Source organism: Eremomyces bilateralis (genome assembly GCF_010015585.1).
Source record: "Eremomyces bilateralis CBS 781.70 unplaced genomic scaffold P152scaffold_7, whole genome shotgun sequence".
In the NCBI taxonomy this organism is placed as follows: Eukaryota; Fungi; Ascomycota; class Dothideomycetes; order Eremomycetales; family Eremomycetaceae; genus Eremomyces; species Eremomyces bilateralis.
Window position 1 is genome coordinate 953,551 of NW_022985073.1, and position 27,028 is coordinate 980,578.

Here is a 27,028-nt window from a genome sequence, read left to right on the forward strand (position 1 = left end):
TCTCAATGGTTACAGTAATCCAACCAAGACAGGTGCTGTGCATCCTGTAAATCTGCCTATCCGTCATCATCGGTGATGAAATAATGCTTCGAACAGCTGTCCGGATGGCCTCCGCTCCCTCTGAGCTGATAAGTGCCACTGGACGACGATATCGATTAGAAAAGTTCTTGCAAGATAAACCACATGTTGGCCGTGCCTGGTTGGAAACATTAAGCTATGTTACCCGCTTATGGTATAACTATCTACATCATAGGCTAACGACATCTCAGATCTGAAGAGGACAATTTCTCCCTCAAGGATATACCGGAGTCCATTTTTGCTGCGTTCAACAATATTATCCTGCCCCGACTTCAGGAGAAGCATCAGCATGCATTTGACTTCCCTTCGGTGCCATCCCGAATCAACCAACATTGGTCGACAAGTATTTTACTAGTGACTTATTGAAGCTTGTCAGAATGCAGATTTCGATGCGATCGAGGAAACAAATAATTCATGCTATTTTGAGAGGGATTGCTGAATTGCATGACCAAGATGTTGTCCACTTACATATTGAGACTAATTGCTATATAGACTTATTGACCGGAGCCAATCATACCCAGATATCAAAGCCTAATAACAATATGGTCAACTTCGACCAGGTTGGCCAAGAAGTGGTGATCAAGCTAGTTCAACTTATCGACTTCGAGAACGCAGGTTACCTGCCCAAGCTCAGGTGTATTAAGGAAATGTTAACTTGCCAAGTAATGATAACTAATTGAGAGGCTGCTGAGATGTGTCCCCAACACGAGCTTTGACCCCAACCACCCAACGCTAGTAATAATGGAAATTAATCGCCCAATTTAGCCTAGCGCATGACGTTCCAAAGCAGCCTCACGACGCGTTCGCGTCAGGTATCACAACTTAAGTACCAACTGTACCTGTACCTGTTCTCCTGGCCACATATCCGGCCTGCGTATTGTGGTCTAAGGCATTTCTCTAATGCGCAAACCTAAAGTCCAACCTTTTATTGCCCCTATCCTGTCGTCCTTCGGCCTCCAAATAAGCGTCCCTCTCGTCCTTGTCCATCTTGTTCCATTTCTCATCCTTCGACTTATTCCTCCACACATAATAAGACTTGACCAGTGGATACAGTACGATATTCATACAGCATATAGCAAGCAACTGGCGGTTTCCACGTTGATACCGCGGGGCATCGTCCATCCTGTATATATTCGCCGAGATCATGACGGATCCCTGCACGAACATGTTGTAACAAGCGGCTGATACGGTGCGCGTGCGTACGGTGTTGCTGTTCCGAGAGTTCCAGCCAACCTGGATCGCATGGGCTGAGATGATACGTCAGTTCAGTATCACGACAGATACGATCCTCACTGTGTTGTCGGATAGATATCGGGGAAGAACAGTGTATCGCGAACGTACCATTTGGATAGGCAAGCAGAAGGGAGGTCACCGCCCATATTGTCCACCGACTCACTTTCGTGGTGTCGACAATATTGAGATAGATGAGGAAGGGAAGAATCCAGATCTGCCCGGCTAGCGCCGTGAAGGCCAATTGTCCCCATGTCTCGGCTACAACAGTGATGGCAAACATTGCGATGACTAACAATAAAAAGTCAGAATTTCCGGAGGCATTAGTCAAAGGAGATTAAGCTTACTATGCAAAACGGTATAAGGGATGGTTAACAGATTTGTTTCAAAGGTGTTAAACCCAAGTCCTCTCAGAGACAGTGTAAGGTATATCTGCTGGGGAATTGAAGGTATCTGGAAGGTGAGCCCCAGGATGTACATTGGCCTGTATCCTGGATGAGAAATAATTCGTTCAGTATCTTCTGCAGAATGAAAACATACCATAAGTCATAGTCCTTCAGACTCTGCCAGAGTAGCTTCGGGGTCACAGGCTGTCGGTTATGCATACTTCCTTTGGTGGGATCATCGCGAATCACACGGTTGATGATGATTTTCTCCTCCCTGTAACATGATGGTAAGTGAAGGGTACTATTTGATGTGAGACGGGTCATACCGTTCGGTGAACCACCCCTTCTTCCCACGGAACCAACTTGCTGTCTGCGCCGGCCCAGCAGGCATGAGGGCAAACGAAAATATGCCAACTACCAAGGTAAGGAGACCCTATATCATTTAATGAGCATTAGAAATAAGAAGATCCAGTCGAGAAGGCTTACCTCGATGAGGAACAGCCACCGCCAGCCACTGTGCCCCCCTACACCTCTCATTCGTAGGATGCCAAACGCCAATATTGCACTCATGATATCTGCAATGCTCATCGCGGCCCAGAAGAAGCTAAGGCGGATAGAAAGCTCATGGTGTTTGTAAAAGTATGACAAGTACAAAATAACCTGACATGTTTAGCGCTACTGCAGAACGACTGAGTCCGAATGCCCACATCAGGGATGAATCCTCCTTGCAACATTCCCAACAACACTCGGGTGGCCAAAAAAGACGCACGTCCGTTAAGCCAAAACTGTGAGGCTGCAACGATACTCCAGAGCACCAGTTGTGCGGGAATCCATCGGTCAGGGCCAACCCATTTCGAAACAAGTTGAGATGGGAGCTCCGCAAGCAGGAAGCTAACCCTAGTCACCGTGTTCCCCAGATTGAAGTCTACGTCCATTAGAAAAGGACGAACACTTTGACCATGAAGCGACATACCATTTGTAGTCAGATGCAAATCCCCCAGGAAGTTGTCCGTCAACGCCTGCCCGAGATTGGAACGATCGATCTCTAGCGCCATGAACATAATGCAGACCCATCCCATAATCAGCAAATCGACCCTGCGAACCAGTTTGTACTCCTCTCCCCAGGTCCAGCGGAACTACGACCACTGGAGTGAGCACAGTAATGAAAGGAGCTGAAAGTGGACGGCTCTCACCAGCGGGTCGAAGCGGTGGATGTTTTCCCTACTTATGTCAACATCTGCCGCTCTAGAGGGGATTGAGAAAGTCTACCAGTCATCTCTTGGCTGGTATTTGTTGGCTGTTTCAGCATGATCATATACAGAACGCTGCGAGGTATTAGGACCAAGAGAATAGTCCAAATGGAAGGGATGGTTGACCTGAGTAGCAATGGCATCCGGATCGAGTTTAACGCTTCGCTGCCACCAAAACCGCTATACAATGCTTAGGAATGGTTTGACAATCGGATTTGTTGACCATACCTTCAGTTGTGGAGGAACACCAAGCGGAGGAACATTGTCGTCCACGGGATGTTCAGTGACATTGGGTTCCTTGCCATCGATATCAGTGAGCGATGAGTCTGACCGGTCAACGGAGCGTTGCACAAGCACTGTGGGCATCTTGACGAAAAGCGACTGAGATTAAGGAAGGAATAACCTGTTCCAACTGGCTCAGGGGACATATATCCGGCACAATAGTACATCCATGAAGTTAATATAAACGGAGGGAACAGGAAAACGAGTTGCCCTGGATGCGCTTGGGACGACTATGTCGTCGATAGTGATGTGCTATGGCATAATTGCTTGAAAGGGGTGTTAAAATGCCAATCATATGGTATTCGCTTCGAAAATAGAGTTGTCGCATGCCCATGATGCAACTTATTCTAGCCCTTCCAGCGAATTCAAGGGATCTGGCAGTCCTGGGACAGACTTGGGGTCGATTACGAGCGATTATGAATGGCTCACATTACCCCAGTGACAACCTCCGCCGCCCAACCGGGTCTCCCTTCTGGGGTAGGAATCGATGGCTCTGGGGTGAAACGTTCAGAGACCATGAATCGCCAACCCGATGGTGGAAGAGGTGCATATTCACACTTAGCAGAGAACCACCATAGCACGTCTATGCACGCTATCCTGGAGGTCGCCCAATGACGATCCTTCTAGGTGTAAGAGCTGCAGGTATGCACCAATGGTAAAGGCCATAACCACCGTCACTGCAGAGGCCCTTGTATTGTTGTTGTTGCGTTGGAGCACGGATTGCGACATAATCCAAAGAAGAAAGTAAGAAACGTGTGGAAAGGGTAATGACGGTCACGTGCTTCTCTCAACCCGTGATTGTGGCACTACCCCTTGAAACTTGGCTCCACAGGTATTATTGATGCTCATAACAATCGCATTCTTTCTATTACCTAAGTTTTCGTTGGATTGCGAAGAGTCCAGGGGCCATGGCAGGCACAAAAGTATCGTGCTCCGTATAACCTGGACCATCAGCAGTTCAGCACATTTACCCCACGTACCCCGCTCAATGAATTTTTTGGATGAAGCATAAGATACTCTAAAATAATAAATCAAGGCTTTAAGATAAGATTAATGGACTTGATTCGATGGATGGTGTAGTCATCCTGCCCCAGAATGGCGCAACGGATCAGGAACATGCGTGATCGTCTAGGATCTATCTGCCATGACTAGGCTTGTCTAATGCGACATCTTACACATCAACGATGGATGGACAACAAATGGACAATAGTAAAGTGCGTGATCGGTAAGCTGCATTCGACAATATGCTGCGGTTTTGAAAATGTCCTAAATATCCGAAAGGATGGATAAAATCAGGACTCGAAGACACCGCAAACGAAGGTAGAAACACTCAGATTACACATTGAACCCATTTAACAAAGGAACAATTCAGCAAATATGGCACCCTCAGCAGTTGTGGCACCCCCAGTGACGGAACAGGAGGTTCCAATTGTTACAAAAGGCAGACCGCAGCCGTTGAAATCGTCGGGCCTTCTCGATCAATTCGAGCAATTCGATGTAACTCCAGTCATCGGCACGGAGTTCTCAACGGCCAACTTGGTCGAGTGGATTAATTCTCCAAATGCGGATGAACTCTTGAAGGAGTTGGCCGTAAAAAGAAAGCACCCTATACCAATACACACGTGCTCTAGACTAATGGACTCGCAGTCTCCCAGCGCGGTGTGGTATTTTTCCGTGCCCAAGACAGCCTCACGAACGATATTCAGAAAGTATTGGTTCAGCGACTCGGTGAACTGTCGGGAAAGCCGAAAACCTCGGGCCTGCACATTCACCCGATGTCGAACACTGGCCGGGAGGGTGGAGGAACCGATCCGGAGATCACCACGATCAGCTCTGTCCAGCTCAAGAAGTTTTACAGCCAAGCTGCAGATCAAGGACTCCGCGGAAAGACACTGAGCGCTGAACTGTGGCATTCGGATATCGCCTTTGAGCCAGTCCCGGCTGATTACACCTCGCTTCGACTCGTTGAGCTACCCAAGACGGGAGGAGGTGAGAGGGACCCATATTCTCGCCAGAGGTGGTGCTAACAGCCATGATAGATACTTTATGGGCATCCGGATACGAGATCTACGACCGTATCAGTGAGCCATACCAGAAGTTCCTTGAGGGTCTCACGTGCACATTCGCTCAACCGGGATTCAACGCCGCTGCTGCTCGCGGTGGCTTCGAGATCTATGACAAGCCTCGCGGCGCACCCGAAAACGTTGGTACCCTGTTGCAGGCGGTGCATCCCGTTGTGAGGACCAACCCTGTGACTGGCTGGAAGAGTATTTTCCCCGTCGGAGACCATATCAAGCAAATCAATGGCGTGACGGAAGACGAGTCCAAGGCCCTCCTTAGCTGGTTCTTGGACTTGGTATACAAGAACCACGACCTGCAGGTCCGCCTCAAGTGGAAGAACCCCAACGATATTGGTAAACATCCCGTATTTCCAAAGAAGACGGGGCTCGGAGCTGACATATGACTAGCGATCTGGGACAACAGAAGCGTCTTCCATAGTGCAACCTTCGATTATGACGGTCAGGGTGAGCGTTTCGGTAACCGGGCGGTGGGATTGGGTGAGCGCCCATACTTTGATCCCAATAGTAAGTCACGCAGGGAAGCTCTGGGTCAGAATTCTCCTGGTGATAAGATTGTGGTATGACCGAGTCCGTGAAAATGTCCGGAGCTTATTCGCGGCTTTGCCAGTCCGCAGCCATCTATTCTTCTTAAACCGATTAGTGAGACAAATTGAATTATGGTAATGAAATAATAGCCTTTGAACTTAGTCCCGTGTGTAGTTGAAAGTGTAGAATAGCGAGCCTATAGAAATCTTGATTAGTAGTTCACGAATGGGGTAGCCCATCAGAGTATTTCATTGAGCATCTCGGTGCATTAAAGCAAACTATGAGGAACGATTTAAGGCGGGTTTTGGAAGGAAAAGAACAAAAATCAGATCAAGGGACGCGATAAAGGCTGATGACGAAGAGGACCTGAAGCGTACTAGGGCGCCCGATCCCACCACACGACGGCCACTACTTGATGTGGATACCCAGCGATTACAACTTCTTGTTCACGTGTAGTACATCGATGTATCAGCCGTGATTTGAGGAAGCATATTGATGATCGTTTTGGCGTGCCAGCTGTTGGGGCTCCTGTGAGACGATCGAATTGCCGATTACCACCCGGTTATGCCATTTGGGGATTGGCCAGAGGTTGACGACATGGCTTTTAAGGATCTCATCCTCCAAACGATGAATCTAGACTCGACAATGCAGATCACCGCGCGTAAGGCTTCGGAACATCTATGGTTCGCGAGTTTGATTAGGTTGTAGAATGCGGACGTGGTTTGGTTGATTGTCCTTCGGGGGGGTGCAGACCACAATTCGGATTGTGTTTGAAGGAAACGCCTCTCGATGCTGGAGATCAAGACAACAACACCAGCACTTCCACTTAGCTTCAGTAACTATTGTCTTTCCAATGATAAGTTGAAGTAAATTTAATGGAGAAGAGTGATTGGTACTGCATCTTTCAGTTTCAAAATCAGAATATTGTGGCAACGGTATACACGTGACTATCACTGATGAGTAAGTCGCTATTTATTGTGTCATGATTGGCTGCAAGATGACTCGAGCCTTTGCTGGTGACCTGGCCCACCTGGTACTTGGGCGTCAACATCCACACATCGGGTGCCATTCTAATTATATTCATTTGAGATGCCAGAATTTCGAAATCAACTCTTCTAAGCTCTCTATAGCCTTAGACAGATATCCATATCTACAGTTCTACGGAATATACGAGCCTCAAAATAACTATGTCGCATCGGCGAGTCAAAAACCTCGATTATGACGATGACGATTATTATGAGGAAGAGGGTTATGACGAGGCAGGCGGGGACGGTAAATCTTCATGTATCGGTGCTCAAAAACCACTTCCTAACATGATGATAAGGTCTCAGTGCGGAGGACGAAGAGCAAATGCGAATAGGTGTTCAACGCGTCCGAGAAGGATTAGGTCCAGATCACAAGATCTCCGACAAGGACATTCAGGAAGCTCTATGGCATTATTACTATGATGTGACCAAATCCGTGTCTTATCTTAAAAGTATAGATCCTGAACTGTGGTACGATATCGTAACTGACGATATGCAGACGCTCAGAAGCCCGCACAGGCTACGCCAAAGCAGACCAAACCCGAGTCGAGATTTGATCAAGCAGCTAAGGTTGCAGCTAAGCAACACACGATACAAAAAGGTTGGTTCTTTCTCTCGTATATTGCTCTTCTCTAGTCGAGCAGACGATGGAGTCTATTGCTTGCCCGACTTAAGGTCAGTTGTTATGTCGTGGTTCGAGACTCAAACCAGAGAGGCTGTTGTTCTGAGTTGCGTTTGTGTGTAGAGCCATACTCCCTATACCCAGTCCCAGTTCCTAAGAAAAGACGCATTTCGAACTTCTTTTCCGATTGCCCATGGCTCCAGGTCCCTCCGACACGGCAAGGTGCGATCGTGTCCATTAGCTCTAGTAGGAGGGAGACAGGCTTGCTGGGAGGGTCAGGAAAACCATCGAAGCTAGCGGCTCTCGCAGCTGCGCGTCGCAAGAAGCAAGCGGAAAGCTCTGTTCCGAAAGAGAATGCACCCTCGCATGAGCCGGATAGGTCGATCACCCTACTCGACAAGCTGGGGTCGAAAAGGGAAGCAATATCCCCCGGAGTAGCCATCGAAGAAGAAAAGCCGGTCCCTATCCGCCACAAACCACCGACACCAAACGAAGCTCCGTCGGGCCCATCTGCTCTAGTGCCAGAGCCAGTGTCTGATGTGAAAGAACACGAATCCCAACCCGTTCTTGGGGTGTGCAATCAAGACGTCGGGAATGTAAAAGCTGATCCCTCCGCCTTTGCCAATGCTTTATTGGGAGCGACTTCGTCAAGGCGGTTATCGCAAGGCTCTACCCCTGAATCTAGCTCGAGTTTCGCTGTCTCCTACTTCCCGCTCAAATCTTTCGCTGGCCCTAGTCCCGACGATGTAGTCATCGCGGCTCAGTCGAAAGCCTCAATGGGTTCAGTAAAAACGTTTGGGACCACCGACCAGAACTAACGATCGATCAGGACCCAAGGGCAAAACCGCGGCTACACAAGGCGGTAAGCCATCGGATGGAAACAAAATAGCTGACGGCGTTGCGGCTCTGAAGATCAATGACCTGCCGAAGCCGAAGAGGAGGAAAGTTGATGTACTTGCCGAGCACAAGAAAGTCTCGGGGAAGAAATCGGCGAGCTTCGTCGTGATAGGTACGCTATTGGAGCCGTCACTCACGCCGTGTTCTGTGCTAAAACCTTTTGCCAGGACATGTTGACCACGGCAAAAGCACGCTTATGGGCAGATTGCTCCTTGACCTGAACGTCATCACCCAACGCTCTCTTGACAAGCTCCAGAAAGAGGCGAATACACTGAAAAAATCCTCATTTGCCCTGGCCTTTATCATGGACTCCAACAAGGACGAACGAGAACGGGGCATTACCGTCGACATCGCGACCTCACACTTCTCCACTGACAGCACTAACTACACCATCCTCGACGCTCCCGGTCACCAGGACTTCGTACCCAACATGATCGCTGGTGCCGCCCAAGCGGACTTTTCAATTTTGGTGGTTGATGCAAGCCCGAATAGCTTTGAGTCTGGCATTCGAGGCCAGACGCACGAGCATGCACTCATTGTCCGGAGCATGGGAGCATCGAACATTATCGTCGCAGTCAACAAGATGGACGCTGCCCATTGGTTGCAAGACCGGTTCAACGAGATCCGGGAGCAGATGACCGGTTTTCTTACGAAAGTTGGCTTCAAGCCCGAGAACCTGGTGTTCGTGCCCCTCAGCGGCCTGACAGGCGACAACGTTTCCAAACGGCGAGACGACGCAGACGTGAAATGGTACACAGGCCCCACGCTCGTCAATGCACTCGATTCTATAGCGCCGACGGAACGAGCGATCGAGAAGCCGCTTCGGCTCGAGGTATTCGACATATCAACGGACAGCCAACTATACCCAGTCAGTATCAGCGGACGGCTTACAGCTGGAAACATGCAGGTCGGGGACGACGTCATTGCCATGCCAAGCGGTGATACCGCCATTATTCAGGGAATCACCATCGAGGGAAACGACGTCGACTGGGCCGTCGCCGGCTCCATCGCCACGGTCCATCTCTCCGGCGTCGACGCCGAACACCTCCGCCAAGGAGACATCATCTGCGCTCGCGACTCCCCGGCGCAGAACGTGCGAACTTTCCAGGCGAAGATTCTGGCGTTCGAGCAAGTGCTGCCGATGTTCGTGGAGGTACACGCCGGGACGATGAGCCGCGAGGGGCAGGTCAAAATGCCGTTGGTGGCGCTGCTCGACGAGCGGACGGGTGACGTCAAGAAGAAGCGGCCGAAGGTGTTGAATGGCGGGGAGGTGGGGAGGGTGGAGGTAGAGTTTGGCGATGAGAAAGGGGCGCCGGTGGAGAAGGGGCGGAGGGTGGTGTTGCGGTATGAGGGGAGGACGATCGCGGCCGGCTTGGTAGAATGATGGAAGGGATGCTGCCGTACTCTTGGAATGAAATCACGCGTAACGAGCTGTAGACTCTTTGCATATATTAGACAGAAATACACTTGTGGGTATCTTGAAGATATTCGCAACTTGAAACTATGCTTCGCGGCGGCCATCGATACCGCTGGTGCCCTCTGAAACGCCCTCCTGTTTGCCTGCATCTTCGCTCTCCCCCTCACCATCCCCTTCGCCATCCTGTTTGCCCTCCTTTTTGCCTTCTTCCTCTTTGCCCTCCTTTTCGCCCCCCTCTTCGCCCTCTATGCCTCCCTCATCGCTGTCCTCATCGCCGTCCCCTTCGCTCTTCTCATTGGCTTCCGGCTCGATCCCTACGAACTGTCCACCACTGAAGTCGACACCAAGGTTCCTTCTCAAGTGCGCCCTTTGATACTGCACTGCGTTCAGACTGCCTAACTGAGTATGATCTAATAAATCAGTCCCGTCCCGGGCTTGTGCTGCAGTGTCCTTAGAGTGCCTACGGCGTACTACAATTGCGCCCCGTTTATCCGGCTTCTTTCTCGTGCTCCAGGACATTGACTGTTCCCGCACGCCGCAAGACTTTATCTGGCCGTCGCTGTTCCTAGTACTTGAGTCTCTGTCGGTTCTACTGCCATCAGGTTGCGAATTAGAAATAGAACTAGAGTCAGAATTTTGGGCTCGCGGTTGTTTCTTAGTATAAGATGTAGTATGCTGCGCGAAGAAGATCTCCCGCTCTCCTCTGGTTACGCTGCGTTTGGAGCGCTGTCCAGAAGGACTCAAGAGATACAGACACATCGGCCACGGAGTACGACACCGACTGGTTTGCAAGGATCTCTCTTTAGGCGGTACTGTGTACCATATGGAGGTAGTACCAAATAGTAGAGAGGTAAGACATTATGCATCTCTGTCTCCTCGTAAATGGTCATGATAAATGGCCTATGACGACGGCGCTTCACAAACGGACTCATAGCTTCCATAGTAAAAGACACCAGTGATATAGAAGGTGATGAAAAGGAATGAAATAAATTCAAGGCGGCGGAGTTAAACTTGGACAGGTGATAGAAAATTCCAAACGGGGAAGTCTTGAAGGGGGTGAAGCATTCAGAAAAGACGAAAGGGATATCTAACCGTGAAGTACACCGGAGCATCGAAACTGTTTGGTCTCTGCCTTGCTTTGCCACTCTAGAAATGACCGATTGCTAAACTCCATGCTCCTTTTGATACAGTAGATCGTATGCCCCTATTTATACTTTCCAGCGGCTGGAGGAGGCCACACTGGGATGTGACACCTTTTGTCACCAGTATGGATACTCGACCTGCCCAACTTGCCCACTGTCAGTGTCTCCAGAATGTCGTGAAACTCGACCACCAAGGAACTTCTAGGTTAGTGTTAACACTTGACCTGTGAGAGGGTCGATCAATGGGATGAAGATCTTATTTGATACAATCTCGTTACCTCGACCAGCAGATTGAGAATGCGACTGGTCACAAGGAGAGGCTAAACCGGGGACTTCGCCAAGAACTGGGGGCCGGCTGCCCAGTGTCGGGCTGATCGGCGCCATAGGCCCCGCGATTCAGCGGTAGGCCCGCCATGGGGCCCAGCGAAGCCAGCGAAGCCAGCGATAGGCCCGCGGGATCGGCAGTGCAGTCCAGCAAACGAAACAACTCCAGATTCCAGAACCTCCTGTAGGCAAATGATATTACGGTATGTGTCGCAAGAGTCAGTTGCGCGGAAACGTCATGGTTGGGGAAGCACCGACGAGAATGTAAAACCGGAACCATTCCAGCTCTTGACCGTTTCTTGTTTCGTAGACACGTTCAATCATCTTCATCTTCACTTCTCATACCAGTATCTGGTGCATTTCTGACATCGTATCCTCTCCAAATCACCTACCAATCTCGCCTCATCACACCCACCACCCGCTACAGCATCTTGCACAGGCACATGGAGTCCCTCGGCGCATGAGGCGCACGATCAGCACAGATGTCTCCCAATCAGGATGACCCCCAATCCCAAGATTCCCAACCGAAGCAATCCTCCAAACGCCCTGCCCTATTGCGGAATCCATCCTCCTCGTCGTATGTTTCCCGATCATTGTCTGGAGGAGAACAGTCGTCTACTTCGCATCGACAGTCCCATTACAAACCACAACGTCATGTTGTTGGCAAGCGCAACGCCTCCACCAAAAACCTCAATGGCCTGAAGCCGGTCCCGCTCCACCTCGACGGCGGAGCCGACGCTTCATCGAAGTCCGCGCGACTGGAAGTGCACCATCGGTCGCTCTCCGGAAACCTTGTCCAGACCCCTCAAGAAAGTCCGCGTGCACATCACCACGTAGAGAGACTTCATATTCACCGACCGGGCATGAAACGAAACGCTTCAGCGCATGCAGTTGGCATGCGGAAGAACCATTCCACCTCACACCTCCCGCGACATGGTTCCTCGAAAAATATCGTGAAGGCTGCAGCGAAAGCAGGTCTCGCTCCAGTACAGAAGGCAAAGCACCATATCCCTCCGACCAAACAGCCTCACCCGACTGTACGATTCGATATAGGCGATGAACTGGAGCGAGAAGACGATCAAGAATGGACTGAAGATAGTAATTCGCAGTCGCCGGAAACAACGCGCGACCACACAAGAAGTAATTCCGTGGTATTAGAGCGCGAAGCTGGAGACACCAGGAGTGCTCAACGGGAAGCCCTAACCCCACAGCCTACGTACGACGGTACCTCTCACGATGAATGGCATCTCATCAACCAGACTGCCTCTACCCCGAATCTCCCTACCCAAGCCGTGCCTTCGGCAAGCCGTGTCCCTTCCGCCCGTCCTGCTGACGCCGACATCCTTACCTCACGACTCCTACAACGCTCATCACAACACCACCACCCTGCCCCTCCCCAAATAACCCCCATCACAGCCAGCGACGTCCGCCACGATCCACGCCCAGTCATCGCCAGCACCCGACCCCAAGACACTCGAATCCTCTCCCAGAGCCAGTCCAGCACCCTCGCAGGCACCCCGTCCGGTCCCGGCAGCGAACTCGTTTCCCGCTTTATCAATGGCGCCGGCGGTTCCTCCGGAGCCACGGACCAGCACAGCAGCTTCTTCCCGCCCCGGCCGACTCCCACATCCGACGGAGCGTCTCGACGAAGCGTTGATTCCGATGTCTCAGACAGCGATGATGGCGCCGTCGCGACAGCCCCAGCACACCGGCGCACGGTCTCGGCAAAAGCCAGCACCGGCACCACCGGAGCAGCAGTCACGGCCCCGCCCGACACGAACAATCCACTACACCAGTCGCGCACGCAGCAAAAACTATGGTTGCAGCGCGCGAGCTCGAACCTCGAGCCGATGAAGAACATCCCTACGATCATCCCAAGGACGATGACGGGGCCGCTTCTTCTGCCCCTATCTGCGGCTAGTAGCGCCTACGGATCCGGATATCCAGGGTCTGGGCCTGGGGGGAGTCCCGGGGGCGGGGGGCGGCGGCGGATCGATCCGCGGCTGCAGAGGCAGTTCGACCAGGTCGCGGGGGAGTATGCAGGCGTTCGACGGTTCCGCGATCCGATTGCGGAAGGGCTAGCACGGGTGATGGTGCGTGTTGGCGAGAAGCAGAAGCCGACGACGAACGGCGTCAAAGGCCCGGGACGGGGCGCCGATGGCCGTGGGCATACGCAGGGGAATCGGAGCGTCGCGAGCGTGGCTTCGGGGTTCCTTGATGACGAGCTCGGGGAGGATGAGACGCACCATGGGCGAAAAGATCGGGAACGGCGGGAACAAGCGAGACGATCACAGGGGGCGGAGCAGACGGCACGGCATCCGCAGTCGAAGCAAGCCACTCCAGAGCAGCAAGACAGGAAGGTGCGGGACCCGGGAGGCTCGAGAAGATCACGTGTCTCGTTCGAGCTACCGCCTGATGGAGAAGGGGAATCGACCACCCCGAGAGAGGAAAACGGGGAGCGGGACCGCGAAAGGGAACGCGAGAGGGAGAGGGAGGCGTATGACGTGTGTCGGAGGCTGTGGGAGATTCAGGTTGGGAGGGGATAGATCATGACGGATATTGTGTTCAAGCGCCGTGTACGGAGTAAAGGGTACGTATGTGTAAATCGATCCTTCGGAAGTTCATATGGATTATAGATCCAAGTTGTGACATTGGGATAAATGGTAAAGGCACCAAGAAAGCTGTCGGCTTTCTAATCTGTCTACTGTAATACGATGCCTTCTGAAGGGACTATTGGCGAGCAAAGTTCATACCCCAGCTCATTGATGGCCTTGCCGTTGCTTGACCCTTTACGTCTGTTTTTGAAGGCCACATACAACGTATTTCACAAGGTAAAGGACCAATTATAGGAAATATCAAGTATCTTCGAGCTTCACACCCTATGGCATGGCAAGGGCAGAAACACATACTTTTCGTCCGATCACATCAGTGCAAATAAGGTAAGCCATTTCATTCAGACCTTCTCAGTTCTCATCCTGTAATTTTCCACCGGATGCAACTCAATGATGTCAATAACCATCAAGTTTCTAGCTATTCTGGCGCAATTGATTTCCAACTTGATAACTGGGCATCCCAGTCCTACCATAGCACATCTGCCAACCGCTTACAGCATAGGTCCCGCACTTCCGCGCGATACGGCCGTTGCGCCGTCTGGCTTGCCGATCACCTTTGCCGTTATGCCGTTCACCCAGGTCTTGAGGTACATTTCACCCCAAAACTAAAATCTCACTATTAATAATACTCTTGAAGAACGCCCGATAATCAACGTACGAAGACCCTGTTGTCCTCGATGCCATTGGTTAGGTTGTCCAGAGATGGGCAGAGACTCACGATGGTCGACCAAATGCCGGTAACAGCAGCCAGCTGGAGAATCAGTATGGCGTCACCAGCTAGTCTTGAGTCTGATGGAGCTGTATCCATATGTCATCTCTTTATGCAATTCCAGTCGCAAGATCTACCTACACAATTGCCATTGGGGGGGATCTTTGACATGCCACTAACCCTTCGTTCCGTCTAACTTTAATCGTGGGGTGGCATGAAGCTCAAGCACAACACCGCACGCCCTTTACAGAACGCGGCAACCAAAGTGGATACTAGAGGATTAATGGGACCAGGAAATGAGTCAGTCTACGATCCCATGGATGTTTGAACTGTTCAGACTTTAACGTTCAAAAGACAACAGGTCTTGCCACAAAGTCTGCGAATCGAACATCAGTACAGTGTTTTGGTGTTTAAGAAAAAGAGGGACGGATATTAATTCTCGTCGCGTCTTGAGAAAACTTCCTAGTCATATATGAATACCGCAAATATCGCCGATGTTCCAAACGATATAAAAAGGAGAGCTGGACCGCACAGCTTAATGATGACATAGTCAATCGTCTACATTTCTATACCACCAAACGGCCTTTCCGAGTCAATTGGCCTCGTTTCGCATTACTAGACTTCCAGTCAGTTTGAAACTCTTCATGCGTGGAAGCAGATATCACCAATGTCATCGAAACTTTCCGAGCGAGAAGACGTGGAGGCGAAGGTCTCGCCGTCAGAGCCCCTGAGCCCAACCGTCGCTTCATCCCTCTCCACAGGCGAGGGGCATGTCATCGAGGAAACACCCTCCCACGCACTTGAATCGGCCCCGGGGCGGCCCCGTGCCCTCAGCGGAACCCAGAGCATCCACAATACCCGCTCTTATGGCGGCGAAGACGGGTATGCTTTGCATCAAGAGGAGGAGACGGTCACTGCCATTGATGGGGTGGTAGACCCCGAGAAGATATTCGAAGTTCACTGGGAGGGCGGTGACTCGGACCCCATGAATCCGCGGAGCATGAGCAAAGCGCGCAAATGGCTTATCGTGGCCATTGTCAGCATGAGTTCGACGTGCGTGGCGTGTGCATCGTCGCTGTATGTGGGTTCGTACGGCCAGCTCATGAAGGAATTCAACTCCTCCCGTATAGTGGTGACGATAGGACTGTCGCTTTTCGTCGCCGGGTTGGGTGTGGGCCCGATGATCTTGAGCCCGCTGTCCGAATTTTATGGACGGAGGCCTGTCTACCTGGTTAGCTATTCGTTCTTTTTCATCTGGCTGATTCCGTGCGCGGTGTCGAAGAATATGGCGACGATGCTGGTCGCGAGGTTCCTGGATGGATTTTCCGGAAGCGCGTTCTTGTCCGTGGCAGGCGGAACGGTGGGAGATATATTCAATAGGCATGATCTTAGCATGCCTATGATGATATATGCAGCGTCCCCATTTTTAGGGTGAGTGGCGCGAACCTGTTGCTACCGTTAGAAGGCACTAACGATATACAACAGACCACAGCTTGGACCATTGATGAGCGGTTTCATCAACCAGTATACTAACTGGCGCTGGACCTTCTATACTGCGCTCATCTGGGCCGGGTTTCAGCTTGCTGCGATAGTTCTGCTCGTCCCAGAGACTTACCATCCAGTATTGCTACGTCGCAAAGCGCGACAGTTGCGAAAAGAGACGACGGATGATAGATGGCAAGCGCCGATTGAGAAGATGGAACGCAGCATTCTTCGCACCGTCATGTGGAGTTGCATCCGGCCCTTCCAACTGCTGGTCCTCGAGCCCATGTGCCTCAACCTTTGCATCATCTCCTCTCTCCTACTTGGAATCGTCTACCTCTTCTTCGGCGCCTTTCCCCTGGTCTTCCAAAACAATCACGGAATGACCCTCTCCCAGTCGGGCCTGACCTTCCTTGGGCTCTTGGTGGGAATGCTCTTCGGAATCGCTACCGATCCCTTTTGGCGGGCCAATTACCGCCGTCTCATTCGGAAAGGCGAGAAGAAAGGGGGAGAGAAAGGGGGATCTGAGCCTGAATACCGACTCCCGCCGACTATTCTTGGTGCTATCATGGTTCCAATAGGACTATTCGGTAAGTTTGCCCTGGCTCTTTCTCTTTTGGATTCCCAGTTCTCTACACTTGTTTCCCCCCGTTGCGAATATTCTCCGGCGCCACCATTTAATAGAAGACTATGTACTTCATAGGGTAGAAGGAATCCACATCTCGTATCTGCACCCTCCCGAAGCCTAGGACCAGACAACTACTGCAGCTCGCCAAAAGCAGGACACGGCTCATTTTAAACTCATCTATAGAATGTTCGCTGATCTTTGGCTCTTTCTAGGATTTGGATGGACAACATTCCCCCGGGTAAGTGCTCTGACCTCTTCTGCAACCATTATATCCTAGTGGCTAACCCTTGCATCATCTGTAGGTACATTGGATAGGTACGTACATGTACATCCAACTCCACCTGTGACGGCACGATGCAGAGGAACATGCATACTTTCAATACGATTGCATGCCCTGGGGCCGTTGTGTCGATCAAAGACTGTTTTGAGTCCTCATAGTGTCGAAATAGGCTAACCCAACACTCCACTGCGCAGTGCCAATAATCTTCTCTGCCGTGTTTGGCTTTGGGTGAGTGACGTGTCCATCTCCTTCAGACCTCTTGATCCTCACCCCACATAGCGGTGAAGGGTCTACCGCAAACAGTCTGCTAACGGTGATGGGCAGGAACATCCTCTGCTTCTCCGGAATCTTCACATTCCTGGTCGATTGCGTAGGTCTACATATTTTGATAGCCGCTTGCGGTTCAGGGGCGCGCCCGGACCCCGTATGTACCTGCCTACTGACATGATGCATTGTAGTATCCGCTTTACGCCGCGAGTGCCCTTGCAGCGAACAGCTTTGCGCGATCGGGCTTCGCAGCCGCTTTCCCGCTGTTCGGTGTCCAGATGTATGAGAGTAAGTAATTCCGCAGTCCATATCTTTGAAGGCGTTGGGGATATCGATGGACTCCTTTTAGTGGCGCAGTGGCGCATTTCTAGGTTTCTGCTATCGGACGCTCGAATCATCGCGCTAACTCTATCGATACAGAACTTGGATATCAATGGGCGACGTCATTACTCGCATTTCTTTCTTTAGTCATGGCACCGTACGTCTCTCGAGCTAGAACCGTCCACTAATAACGAACCTTCCATTTGGAATCCCATGCTAACGAGTGCTACGAGGGATGCAGGTTTCCATATCTATTCTTCAAGTACGGCAAGAAAATTCGGGGTAGGAGTAGGTTCGCAACAAACGTATAAGCTCCCCTCGATGGACGAAGCCAGGCGGCTCGAGTACAACCCACCCGCATCTCGACCGGCGCGGTGCTTCGTCGCAAATCGCTCAAAAAGCTACGTGCACTAGCGGCGTTCCCAACATGTCAGCAGCGGCAATATTCCAGCTGTCGTGAGCCGGACGAACTGCCGGCGACGAGCAGGGTTGAGCGAAACTCTGGGGAACGTGGGAATCGACAGCGGTTGGATCCTCGAGTAGGGCGAAATTTGGGGGAATGAAAGCTAGATGACGGGTATAAATAGACGTGAATTACACAGCATGTTTTGCAGCGAGGCATCATGTAGGGGGCAGGTGCACCTCCCATCGATCGACCGACGACCAGTGTCAGTTGAAGGGAACAAGCCGATATTATAGGTACTATTTAGGGGAGTGCCAGAGAACATTCAGCCATCTAGTCTGGGATGATCAAGATCTCATGCGAAGTATCAGGCTCAGATCGATATCACAGTACATCAGCAATCTCGCAGCAACAATGCATCTTCTGCAATACCAGTCACGCACTCGCCACGTCCATTGCACCTAACCTCGTATCGATATGTACTGCGAGGTCCTAGCCTGCGTAAGATGGGCCGTCGACCCGCCTTCGCTCGCAAGCGAGGTCTTACCTTTACGGTCACCGCATCGCTCTATGCGGTACGCCCACAAGGAGCATCGAATGATGGAGAACGACGGCTTGGATGATTGATCACACAGGGGGACTGTGGTGTAACTGTGGTTATATAGCGGAACGCCCAATCACAGGAGTCTGACTGTCAGAGGGAAATGAGATGACCTTGATGGGCAAGGCAAACGAATGATATGAAACAGAAACACCGACATGCTGGGTTATTGCCATGTTGGTTAATATCGTACTTTGACGGTGGTTTCTACGGATGACAATTTCTTGATCTCACGACAATGGAAGTCACCGAAGCTGAGGTAGCTATGGTGGGACTTGTATTTGTGCCATGTCCGCTTCACTGGCAGAGACACGAGCACGCGATTCACCGGAAATAAAGTCTCTGGAATAAAAGTTATGACCGTAAGGCGTAAGCTCAGTGCTAAGTCCAGTCTGTGAAGTGAGGTGCAGGTGGCGTCCTTAGGCATCTGAGTTGATGCCTCACGATAGAGATATTTGGTGTCGCATGTGGTTTCGTCGCGCGAAGAACAACTAGAAGCCGCGCGGATTGCGCCGACTTCCTACTCTAATTCAACTAATGACTGCTACGCGTCGAATCGAACGTGTTCTGGCCGCTTCGGCTCCAGAGGGCGGCATCAGACGGTCACAGATTCATAATACGGTCAGTCCTCAGTCGTCACTCCTGAGCAATCACGAAATGAGGATGGTGGTTGGGAGGCGTTGTAGCACTCGCCGCTCAAGCAGCCCTCTAGAGCTAACTACTTGCTGATGCATGCGCTTTTTATTCCCTCATGCATTTAATAGGTAAGGAACGCAGTTCACCGTTCACAGCCTCCCCCCAACTCCCAAGGAGTCCTCCGGTTTGTTCCTTTCCCCGGATTTTGCGGAAGAACGCGGAGGGCCATCTAGCGGTGGGAGTTACGATGGACAGGGAGGCCTGAGCAATTGGACCGTCGTCATTTGCTGAACGAAACCGAGCCCAAGGCGATCGTTCAGGAAACACGATGAATCTTGATCTCCCCCGTCCGGATTGGTTGATGGTGGTGTCGCATCGCGGACGGAAGGGGGCAGTTGGTGATATTGCATCCTTTACGATGTGGTGGACACGCTGGGGATGCTCTGGGGGGAGGGATGGACCAGGCCTCGGTGCATCCGCTGCTGTGTTGGAATTGGACAGAGTGAAGCCGATCTGGCGGCGTGTGCTCGGCAGTCCAGCGGTTTGTCCAGGGCAGGATGAGGATTGTTATGAGCTATTATTACAAGGTAGGTATTATTCCTTTCTATTCTTTCTTTCCATTCTTTCAATATCTCAGCAGACGAGACGAGACGAGCTTAACGTTTCGGCGGCTGTTGGATTCAACCAGGAATCTCCACTCTACTTTCCCCGAGTTCCACATCATCATCGTCCCCAGTGTCTTCAGTCTAAACTCCAAGGACTAAAAGTAGTCATCCGTTTTGGATATTCCCGTTGTCTCTTCCACTGGTCTGGTCAGGACAGGAAAGGCATCGCGCAATCATCTGCAATCTGCATTGACCAGCATCATCCAGCCTAGGATCTTCTCCAGAAGCTCGGCTCAAGATTCGCAAGGAAGAGACACCAAATTTTGGAACTTGACCACCAACCACATCCATCAACATCCACAACCAACATCACAATCACACCCTTTTGGTGCCACAACATAGTCGCAATTCTGTGCCTTGAATTGCTGCAGTCTCCCTAGAAATCCTCTCTAAACGAACCGTCTCTCCAATTGGCAATTGCACCTCCTTACCTTCGTCTCTTCGTCGCTGACCCGCAACTTTTGCTCCCCGTGAGCACAAGGCAAAAAGCCACACCCTCCCACCCTCCCCTCTGTTGCCCCACATTGACTCGACTGCCCTCCGCTTTCCGTCTCTCACCATCGAACACCCGTCGTCCACTGAACGTCGGTTCTCCTAAACACTGCGCCGATAGGCTCCATTACCCTCCTCACGAAACAATTGATTGGAATCCCGAAAGTATGGAAGCCGGGCTTCCCTACACACCATGACCGCAACCGAGGGTTGCACGACGCGCTTGGATGTTTGCACGACGCCGCCATTTTACCATCATCATCCTTCCCACCAGGTCTATTACGAGGACCGTCCGCCTTCGTCGCCAATCCTACCGTTTCAGCAGCGACAGATCTATCCACAATCGATACCACAAACGATACCACCATCGCCTCCCTCACCTACGACCCACACAATCCATTCGCCTCCGAATGCGCCGGTGCCGTTACGACGACCATCTTTCCAACGCGAACTGCAAAAAAAGGAAGTATACTTCCTAACGTACGTGGCTCGGACCTGAGGCGCGACCGATTCTGTATATATCTAAATCATACATATCAAGACGAGACGAGACGACATTACACTGGTCAACCACAAGACGGCTCACGGCACGAAAAGGCACGAACCGCAGTCTAGCCTTCAGGCTTTCAGGAAATCGACGTTCGGTCTAAACCCCGTGCGTCTCGCATCGTCACACAAATATTCCCTGCTGTCCTCCCCATTGCCTCGCATCCCTTCCCAGGGACTCTCAGCCGACCGGGACGCGTGATCTCCTATCCACTGGATCCCCAGCAGCCACGGCTCCCGCAATCCCGTGCCATTGGATGAAGGTATCCCAGTTAGTGGTTCCGCACAACATCACAGCGCATCAGTGCGCATCAGTGCGATACACGTACATATTGATCCAGAGAGGGGCCGTCGTCAGTGAAAGCTGAAGCAGGGACCTGACGTCCACACGCTCTACCGGAAACTGTACTGCCGATTCAAGTCCAACGCGGGAGGCCTTTTCCATTCCTAGACGTGCAGTAAGGGGGTCCGCGCCTACCCTCTGACTTTTCGAGCCGCGAAGGAAGCTCTCGAGGGAGCAACGAAAGCTATCCCACTTGGTGGGACAGACAACGTGGGAAAGCGCGACGGGCTGGTACCTATTCCGGCAAGCAGGTTAAACTTTTCCTGCTGTTGGACTTTGGTCCGAAATTTGGCTGTTGCTTCACGTTCAGCACGAGAGTGTCCTCTTTCACGTGGAAACAGACCTGGAGGCTTTCACAGACAGTTCGAACTATCCCCCTCGCCTATCGTCATATCAACCGGATCTGCATTTTGCGTTCAACATTAGAAGCGAGCTGAGGCAATCAGGGATCAGAAGGCCCTAATTGTGGACTCTGCGTCGCCAGGCGAAGGATCATTTCCAAGATTGGTAGCAGATTATCGACCCGTCCTACTGGAACCTTCGTTCTCGGAAGAGTCGAAGCTCCGCGACGCTGCATAAACCTGTGCAGGGGCGACGAGAGCAAGGCGTCAAGCAAGGCTCCCATTCTACGCCCCTCCCTGCCGTGCATACATGCACATAGAGAACTGACGCCACGCTCGTCGGGGTCGATCGTCTCATTGGCCGGGGATTTGATATCCTCATCCGCAACCACCAACCCCCTGGTCTATTGCTGGGCCTCCTGTGGATTTGTAAGACCTTGGGGCCATTTGCACCGGGGCAATTTCTCGGTCGTCGATCTAGCTGCGGTGGTAGTAAGCCACTGAACGGGCTTTCCCGCAGTGCTCCAGTCCTGTGGCTGCTGAAGACTGGATCACCAGACATACATCTTGACTTAAAGTCATTCCTGTAAATTCCGTGGCTGACTTGATCATAGTCAGCACGGACTGAGGAACTAGGTGACGCTTAAGGCAGCCTTGTATCCTGCTGGGAGACCTTTCCTGGTGGTATAAACCACTACCCAATTGGGAGTCGATCGAGTCTGAGACGTCAAGGTCTGCGCTCCATTTTTATCCAGTGGATGCTCGTCAGAACCTCAAAGAAGGCGTCATATCCATTCTATTATTTTATCCTTCAAGTTGCACACTCCAACAAGTGGGGTTACCTTTTTCTATTACGGTTCGTCCGTATATGATATCCCTGGGCATCATCCTTGGTCTGGCACACTCAGCAAACGCAACACCCCTGTCATCACACTGCTTCTGGAAGATATTATGTTCCCCCAAGCCCCCCACAGCAATGCGTCTTCGCCCTCCCCTGCGAAAACACCCTCCCCTGATTCAGACGACGAAATGGCCGAATCAACTTCTCTAAAGACTGAGCGAGGTGGCTCTTCACGCAACGATGGACGAGGGACTGACTCTCGCGAGACGACTCGAGATGAGTCCACTGGTGCTGGAGAGACGGGCATCACCAATGGCAATGGAGCAGCAACTAAACCCAATCCCAAAGACCCGACCAGACCGAGAAGAAAGAAGGCGAGACGAGCGTGCTTTGCTTGTCAACGGGCTCATTTGACTTGTGGTTTGTCTTCAGCCTAGCTTTTATTTATTTTGTGGTTTGGCCTCTAATCAGCTTTCCTTAGGTGACGAACGACCTTGTCAGCGCTGCGTCAAGCGCGGTATTGCCGACCAATGCCATGATGGTGTCCGTAAGAAAGCCAAGTATCTCCATGACGCACCCCCGGAAGCCCTTTTACCGGGCGTGGGAGGAAACTACCATCACCATCTTCGCAACGGCTCCCAGTCGGCACCCAATGCCCCGCAGAGCAGCTTGCCAATGTCGCAAACTCCACTGGCTCAGTCGGCCCCCTTCTTCTCGCCCACGCAAACCTCTGGTTTCGACATGTACCAACAAACAAGCTCCCAGAGTCAAATGCAGCCTCCTATGCAGAGCACCCCCGGAGGCAGCACGTTCAGTAACCAACAGACTCCAATATCTCCTCCCTTCCAATTAGGGGGACACCAGCAAACGCCCCCTCTCCAAAACATGGCTACCTCCATGCCCCAAAGTGGCCAGTCATCCGTTAATCCGCTCAATCAGTTTGGTGGCCCGCTCTTCGACCCGAGTGATCCGGCCATCTACAACTTCGATGTGTCAAGCTTCAACTTCAGCAGTAACTACGGTGCGATGGAGTTCGGCATGCTTGGCCAGATCGCGACCGGTGCTGGCGACAGTGATAACGACAGCTCTCTGAACCCTCCCTTCCCCGGAGCCACGTACGGACAACAGCAACCGCAAGCATTAAACTCCGGTAGCTTCTCCGACGCATCGGGGCAGCATTACCTGTTTGGTCAGGATGCCCTTATGCAGGCCGATTGGCAAAGCTCCCATCCACGACCTTCCAGCGTCAGCGGTCTGCTGAGCACTCCGCATAATACTCCCACTGTCGGACCAGTCGATCTAGGCGGAGTGGCTACTGGTGGGATGCCGAATGCATACGCAATCGGTGCCGGACCAGGCAGTCTATCATCAGCAAGCCCTGGTTCAACGGCACAGGAGATGGGTGGGTTTGATAATCAGCCCATCTCCCCAAGCCTGTTCAGTACGCAGCCTCCGGGAGCGCAGCAGCAACACCAGGTACCTATCTACCCTGGACCTCAGGCGGATTCAACTGCGAAATCACGATCACAATCCACGCCTGGGAACCTCGCGCAGGCAACCCAGGCGCATGCTCCTGAAATACTGGCGCACCACCAACCCGTTCAGAACCCTCAAACATCGCAACAGCCCGTGCAACAGCTCCCTCCTCCACCTCCTCGGGTCACCAAACGACAGCGTGACGCCTCGGTCTGCTACAGCGTGAAAGAACCGTACGGATATACCGCCTCGTTTCACGCCCTAGTCTCGACCCTTCGTTCCCGGCTCGGCCATGGCAATCTGGTTCGTGTCGCACGCTCCCTTTCTGCGGTTCGTCCGTCGTTCATCTCCTGCCAAGAGCATCAATCGCGGGAGGATCTCGTCCACGCGGAGAAAAGCTTCCAGCGCTGGCTGTGGGAATATGAAGGCTACTTGAATGCTCACGGGACGCCGACGATCATCCTGAGACGGACGGGAGAAGTTGCCGCGTGTAGCAAAGAGTTCTGTATCTTAACCGGGTGGAACAGAGAGGTGTTGCTCGGCAGGGAGAAGAATCACAACAGCAACCGGTGGGAGGTGAAGGATAGCCGGGTCGGCACTGGGAAAGCCGGGCTAAATACACCGCGAATCCCGACCCAGGAACAAGAGCGGGAGCGAAACATGAGAAATGGCACCCGGAGCCCCGAGCTCCGTCGAGGCGGCCAGGAACGCGAGGCGACGCCGCAAAACTCGCTGCCCGGGAACACGCCACAGAAATCCCAGAACGCAGAAAAGCCAGTCCCGATCTCGATCGCCGAGCTGCTGGATGACGATTCCGTGGTCCAGTTCTTCGACGACTTCTCGCGCCTTGCTTTCTCAGCATCGAACGACTGGGTGATGCGACGGGGACGGATCTTAAAGTACCGCGAGCACCCCCCCGATAGAGCGGCGGCGGAGACGGGTCCCATGCAGGATGTAGACGGGAGGACCGGAGGGGTCAGTGAGGAGCGGGCTCAGGGGGGAAGGGACCGGGACGCTTGGGTCAATCAACAAGGCATTGGAGGCTTGCAGGCCGTGCATGGTTCTGGGTGGAAGATGGAGGGGGAGGCGGGGATGAATCGGTTAGGTGAGAAGGAAGGGAGCGTGGATACCATGTTCTGCTGGCATGTGAAAAGTGATTTGTTCGGGATGCCCGCCTTGTTGGTTATGAACGTGAGTCTTGCCCCCGTCCCCACCTTCGTTTACACTCTTGCTAACGACTTTCAGTTCCTCCCTGTTCTCTCGCAGTAGAGAAACGACTGCAGCTGGGATTTCTTTTTCCTTTGTACTCGCGAAAATGTTTCATCTGCATGTCCCAGGGCTTAATTCTTCATATCACGGCGTTGCGCGTAGGGCTTCAGAGGCACGGGTTGTTTGCCGATCTGAGCCAGGAACATCGTGACAGGTTGATGAATTCTGCATTTTACGAGATTCACGATCGGCATGAAGAGGATCGCCGGCTTGGCCTCCCTCGGGGGAAAAGAGGGCTGCCCAAGCAAATGTGTTCTATTTATCAATCCACAGTTTGCGCATCAGGCGTGATGCCCGTGATATCGGTGATATTCTATGACGTTGCGATTCTCCAGCGCTCTAATGTAATCGGATCTGCGGGTTGTATCTATTGAAGGGCATCGCTCATCGCTTCGAGTACACGAAAGCTCGGCATCAAGCTCTCCTAACGTTCATTTGGCCGCGCCGGTTCCTACATCATCTCCCTCCCCTCCATCCGCGTGCCAATTCTCCCCGAAATCCACCAACCACGGCTGCTTCGCACAATTCAAGTAATCCTCCCGCGCCAGACTCCTCCTCGCGACCTCCACATCAGTCTTAATGTCTTCAATCAGCGCATCCAACCCCTCATAGTCATACTCCGGCCGAATATAGCCCAGCACCATGAGGCTCATCCGCGCGCCGTAGAAGTCTGACTTGAAGCCATGGAGGAGGTGCACCTCGCATGAGAGTCGCTCGTTGTTGTAGAACGGGTTGTTCCCGATGGAGAGAACTGCGGGGTGGATCTGCGCCACGGGTGACGAGGGGACGGAGGTGGCGAGCGTGTCGGTGGGGGTGTTGGAGCAGACGAAGTCGAGGCCCGCCCAGCCATAGTAGACGCCCTTGGCTATCTCGGAGTTGCCATCGATGGCGAGGCCGGAAATTGGAATGTTGGCCGTCGGGATGCCAAGCTGGAATTACGTCAGATAAGTTTGAAATAATTATGCTGGCGAAAACAGGGCGTCAAATAGGGAGGGGATGTTAAGAGTTTCTTATCGTGACTTGACATGAATGATAGGGTCCATAGCAAGAACAATAATAAACTTTACTACATAAATTCCGCAAAAGACATAGATATAAAACCAACACAAAATAGCAGTTCAAAAACCGTACCTCTTTACTGCCTCTGCCAAAGCCTTTGATGACCGGTCCTCTTATCCGAAGAGGAAACGGCGGCCCTACTTTGTCTGGCCCGGCAATGGGCTCCCTGGGCTTCCGCGGCCTTGCTTTTGAAATGTCCACGGTGTGTTCTTCCGCCATACTACAAAACGAGGCACGTATCTGTATCCGTTCCAAACAGGTCTTTGGGTTAAGTTTGCTTGACGCAGCAGATACCGAGGCTCGTTGGATTTCGGAATATGGATATCAATCAGGGTTCAGTTGTCCCGTCAAGTCAAACTGAGAGAGATATCAGATTGCCGCCTGGGTGCCTCAGGCACATTGGTTGACTAAGCAAAGAGGAACCGCAGAGTAGAATAGAGTTGGGCGGGACTTCACCTCAGACGCTCTCAGTGGTAGTACTAAGTTACGTATTCGAATCGATTAGGACTTGGTGGATGAACGATAAAGTGTCCTTCTATAATGCTAGGGTGCTGCGGGGTCGCAATTGAGCATCAAATGGAACTGAACAGTTGCAGTCAACCTGAATATAAACCCCAGAGAGAAGCTTGTTTATGTGAATTGCTTCAAGGAACTCTCAAGGGGTCGAAGACACTCGAAGTTGATTAGAAGTCTTCATTTGTCAGCCGTTACCATCTCCATATCTTCACAGGGACCGTGCCGCTTGATAGGATTAGTGGATGTCTGTTATTCTTGAACACTAAAAATGAAGATCGATTG

At 52.0% G+C, this 27,028-nt stretch overlaps 8 protein-coding genes across 8 annotated transcripts; 5 read left to right on the forward strand and 3 right to left on the reverse strand.

The window, feature by feature from the left end:
• Positions 1–873: 873 nt before the first annotated feature.
• P152DRAFT_507018 (phthalate transporter) lies at positions 874–3,776 on the reverse strand (the record flags this gene model as incomplete). The annotated part of the gene is made up of 12 exons (XM_033682513.1): positions 874–1,325; positions 1,420–1,599; positions 1,656–1,792; positions 1,849–1,968; positions 2,021–2,127; positions 2,181–2,354; positions 2,402–2,619; positions 2,668–2,830; positions 2,888–2,915; positions 2,964–3,019; positions 3,071–3,124; positions 3,687–3,776. The coding sequence occupies 12 exons, from the start codon at positions 3,774–3,776 to the stop codon at positions 976–978; spliced, it is 1,677 nt and encodes a 558-aa protein (XP_033535076.1). The 3' UTR covers positions 874–975.
• Positions 3,777–4,170: 394 nt separating this feature from the next.
• P152DRAFT_319341 (TauD-domain-containing protein) lies at positions 4,171–6,100 on the forward strand. Its single transcript, XM_033675205.1, has 5 exons — positions 4,171–4,451; positions 4,508–4,546; positions 4,599–4,823; positions 4,874–5,215; positions 5,266–6,100. The coding sequence occupies exons 1-5, from the start codon at positions 4,388–4,390 to the stop codon at positions 5,688–5,690; spliced, it is 1,095 nt and encodes a 364-aa protein (XP_033535077.1). The 5' UTR covers positions 4,171–4,387; the 3' UTR covers positions 5,691–6,100.
• A 790-nt stretch (positions 6,101–6,890) lies between these two features.
• On the forward strand, positions 6,891–9,846 carry P152DRAFT_434558 (uncharacterized protein). The gene is made up of 6 exons (XM_033677492.1): positions 6,891–7,104; positions 7,157–7,309; positions 7,357–7,458; positions 7,603–8,259; positions 8,309–8,488; positions 8,544–9,846. Exons 1-6 carry the CDS (start codon positions 7,020–7,022, stop codon positions 9,758–9,760), a joined length of 2,394 nt encoding a protein of 797 aa, XP_033535078.1. The 5' UTR covers positions 6,891–7,019; the 3' UTR covers positions 9,761–9,846.
• Positions 9,847–9,877: 31 nt separating this feature from the next.
• Positions 9,878–10,552, reverse strand: P152DRAFT_513674 (uncharacterized protein; the record flags this gene model as incomplete). The annotated part of the gene is made up of 1 exon (XM_033682814.1): positions 9,878–10,552. One exon carries the CDS (start codon positions 10,550–10,552, stop codon positions 9,878–9,880), a length of 675 nt encoding a protein of 224 aa, XP_033535079.1.
• A 919-nt stretch (positions 10,553–11,471) lies between these two features.
• Positions 11,472–14,131, forward strand: P152DRAFT_457809 (uncharacterized protein). Its single transcript, XM_033679308.1, has one exon. The coding sequence runs from the start codon at positions 11,742–11,744 to the stop codon at positions 13,803–13,805; it is 2,064 nt and encodes a 687-aa protein (XP_033535080.1). The 5' UTR covers positions 11,472–11,741; the 3' UTR covers positions 13,806–14,131.
• A 1,116-nt stretch (positions 14,132–15,247) lies between these two features.
• Positions 15,248–17,869, forward strand: P152DRAFT_395143 (MFS transporter; the record flags this gene model as incomplete). Its single annotated transcript, XM_033676287.1, has 9 exons — positions 15,248–16,011; positions 16,066–16,652; positions 16,903–16,928; positions 16,993–17,005; positions 17,165–17,198; positions 17,295–17,340; positions 17,429–17,525; positions 17,658–17,715; positions 17,800–17,869. The coding sequence occupies 9 exons, from the start codon at positions 15,248–15,250 to the stop codon at positions 17,867–17,869; spliced, it is 1,695 nt and encodes a 564-aa protein (XP_033535081.1).
• Positions 17,870–22,614: 4,745 nt separating this feature from the next.
• On the forward strand, positions 22,615–25,171 carry P152DRAFT_394873 (uncharacterized protein; the record flags this gene model as incomplete). Its single annotated transcript, XM_033676274.1, has 5 exons — positions 22,615–22,846; positions 22,908–23,902; positions 24,032–24,593; positions 24,672–24,877; positions 24,977–25,171. The coding sequence occupies 5 exons, from the start codon at positions 22,615–22,617 to the stop codon at positions 25,169–25,171; spliced, it is 2,190 nt and encodes a 729-aa protein (XP_033535082.1).
• Positions 25,172–25,473: 302 nt separating this feature from the next.
• P152DRAFT_457814 (riboflavin kinase) lies at positions 25,474–26,890 on the reverse strand. Its single transcript, XM_033679309.1, has 2 exons — positions 26,303–26,890; positions 25,474–26,100 (listed from the first exon to the last, which is right to left on the reverse strand). The coding sequence occupies exons 1-2, from the start codon at positions 26,447–26,449 to the stop codon at positions 25,603–25,605; spliced, it is 645 nt and encodes a 214-aa protein (XP_033535083.1). The 5' UTR covers positions 26,450–26,890; the 3' UTR covers positions 25,474–25,602.
• Positions 26,891–27,028: the final 138 nt, after the last annotated feature.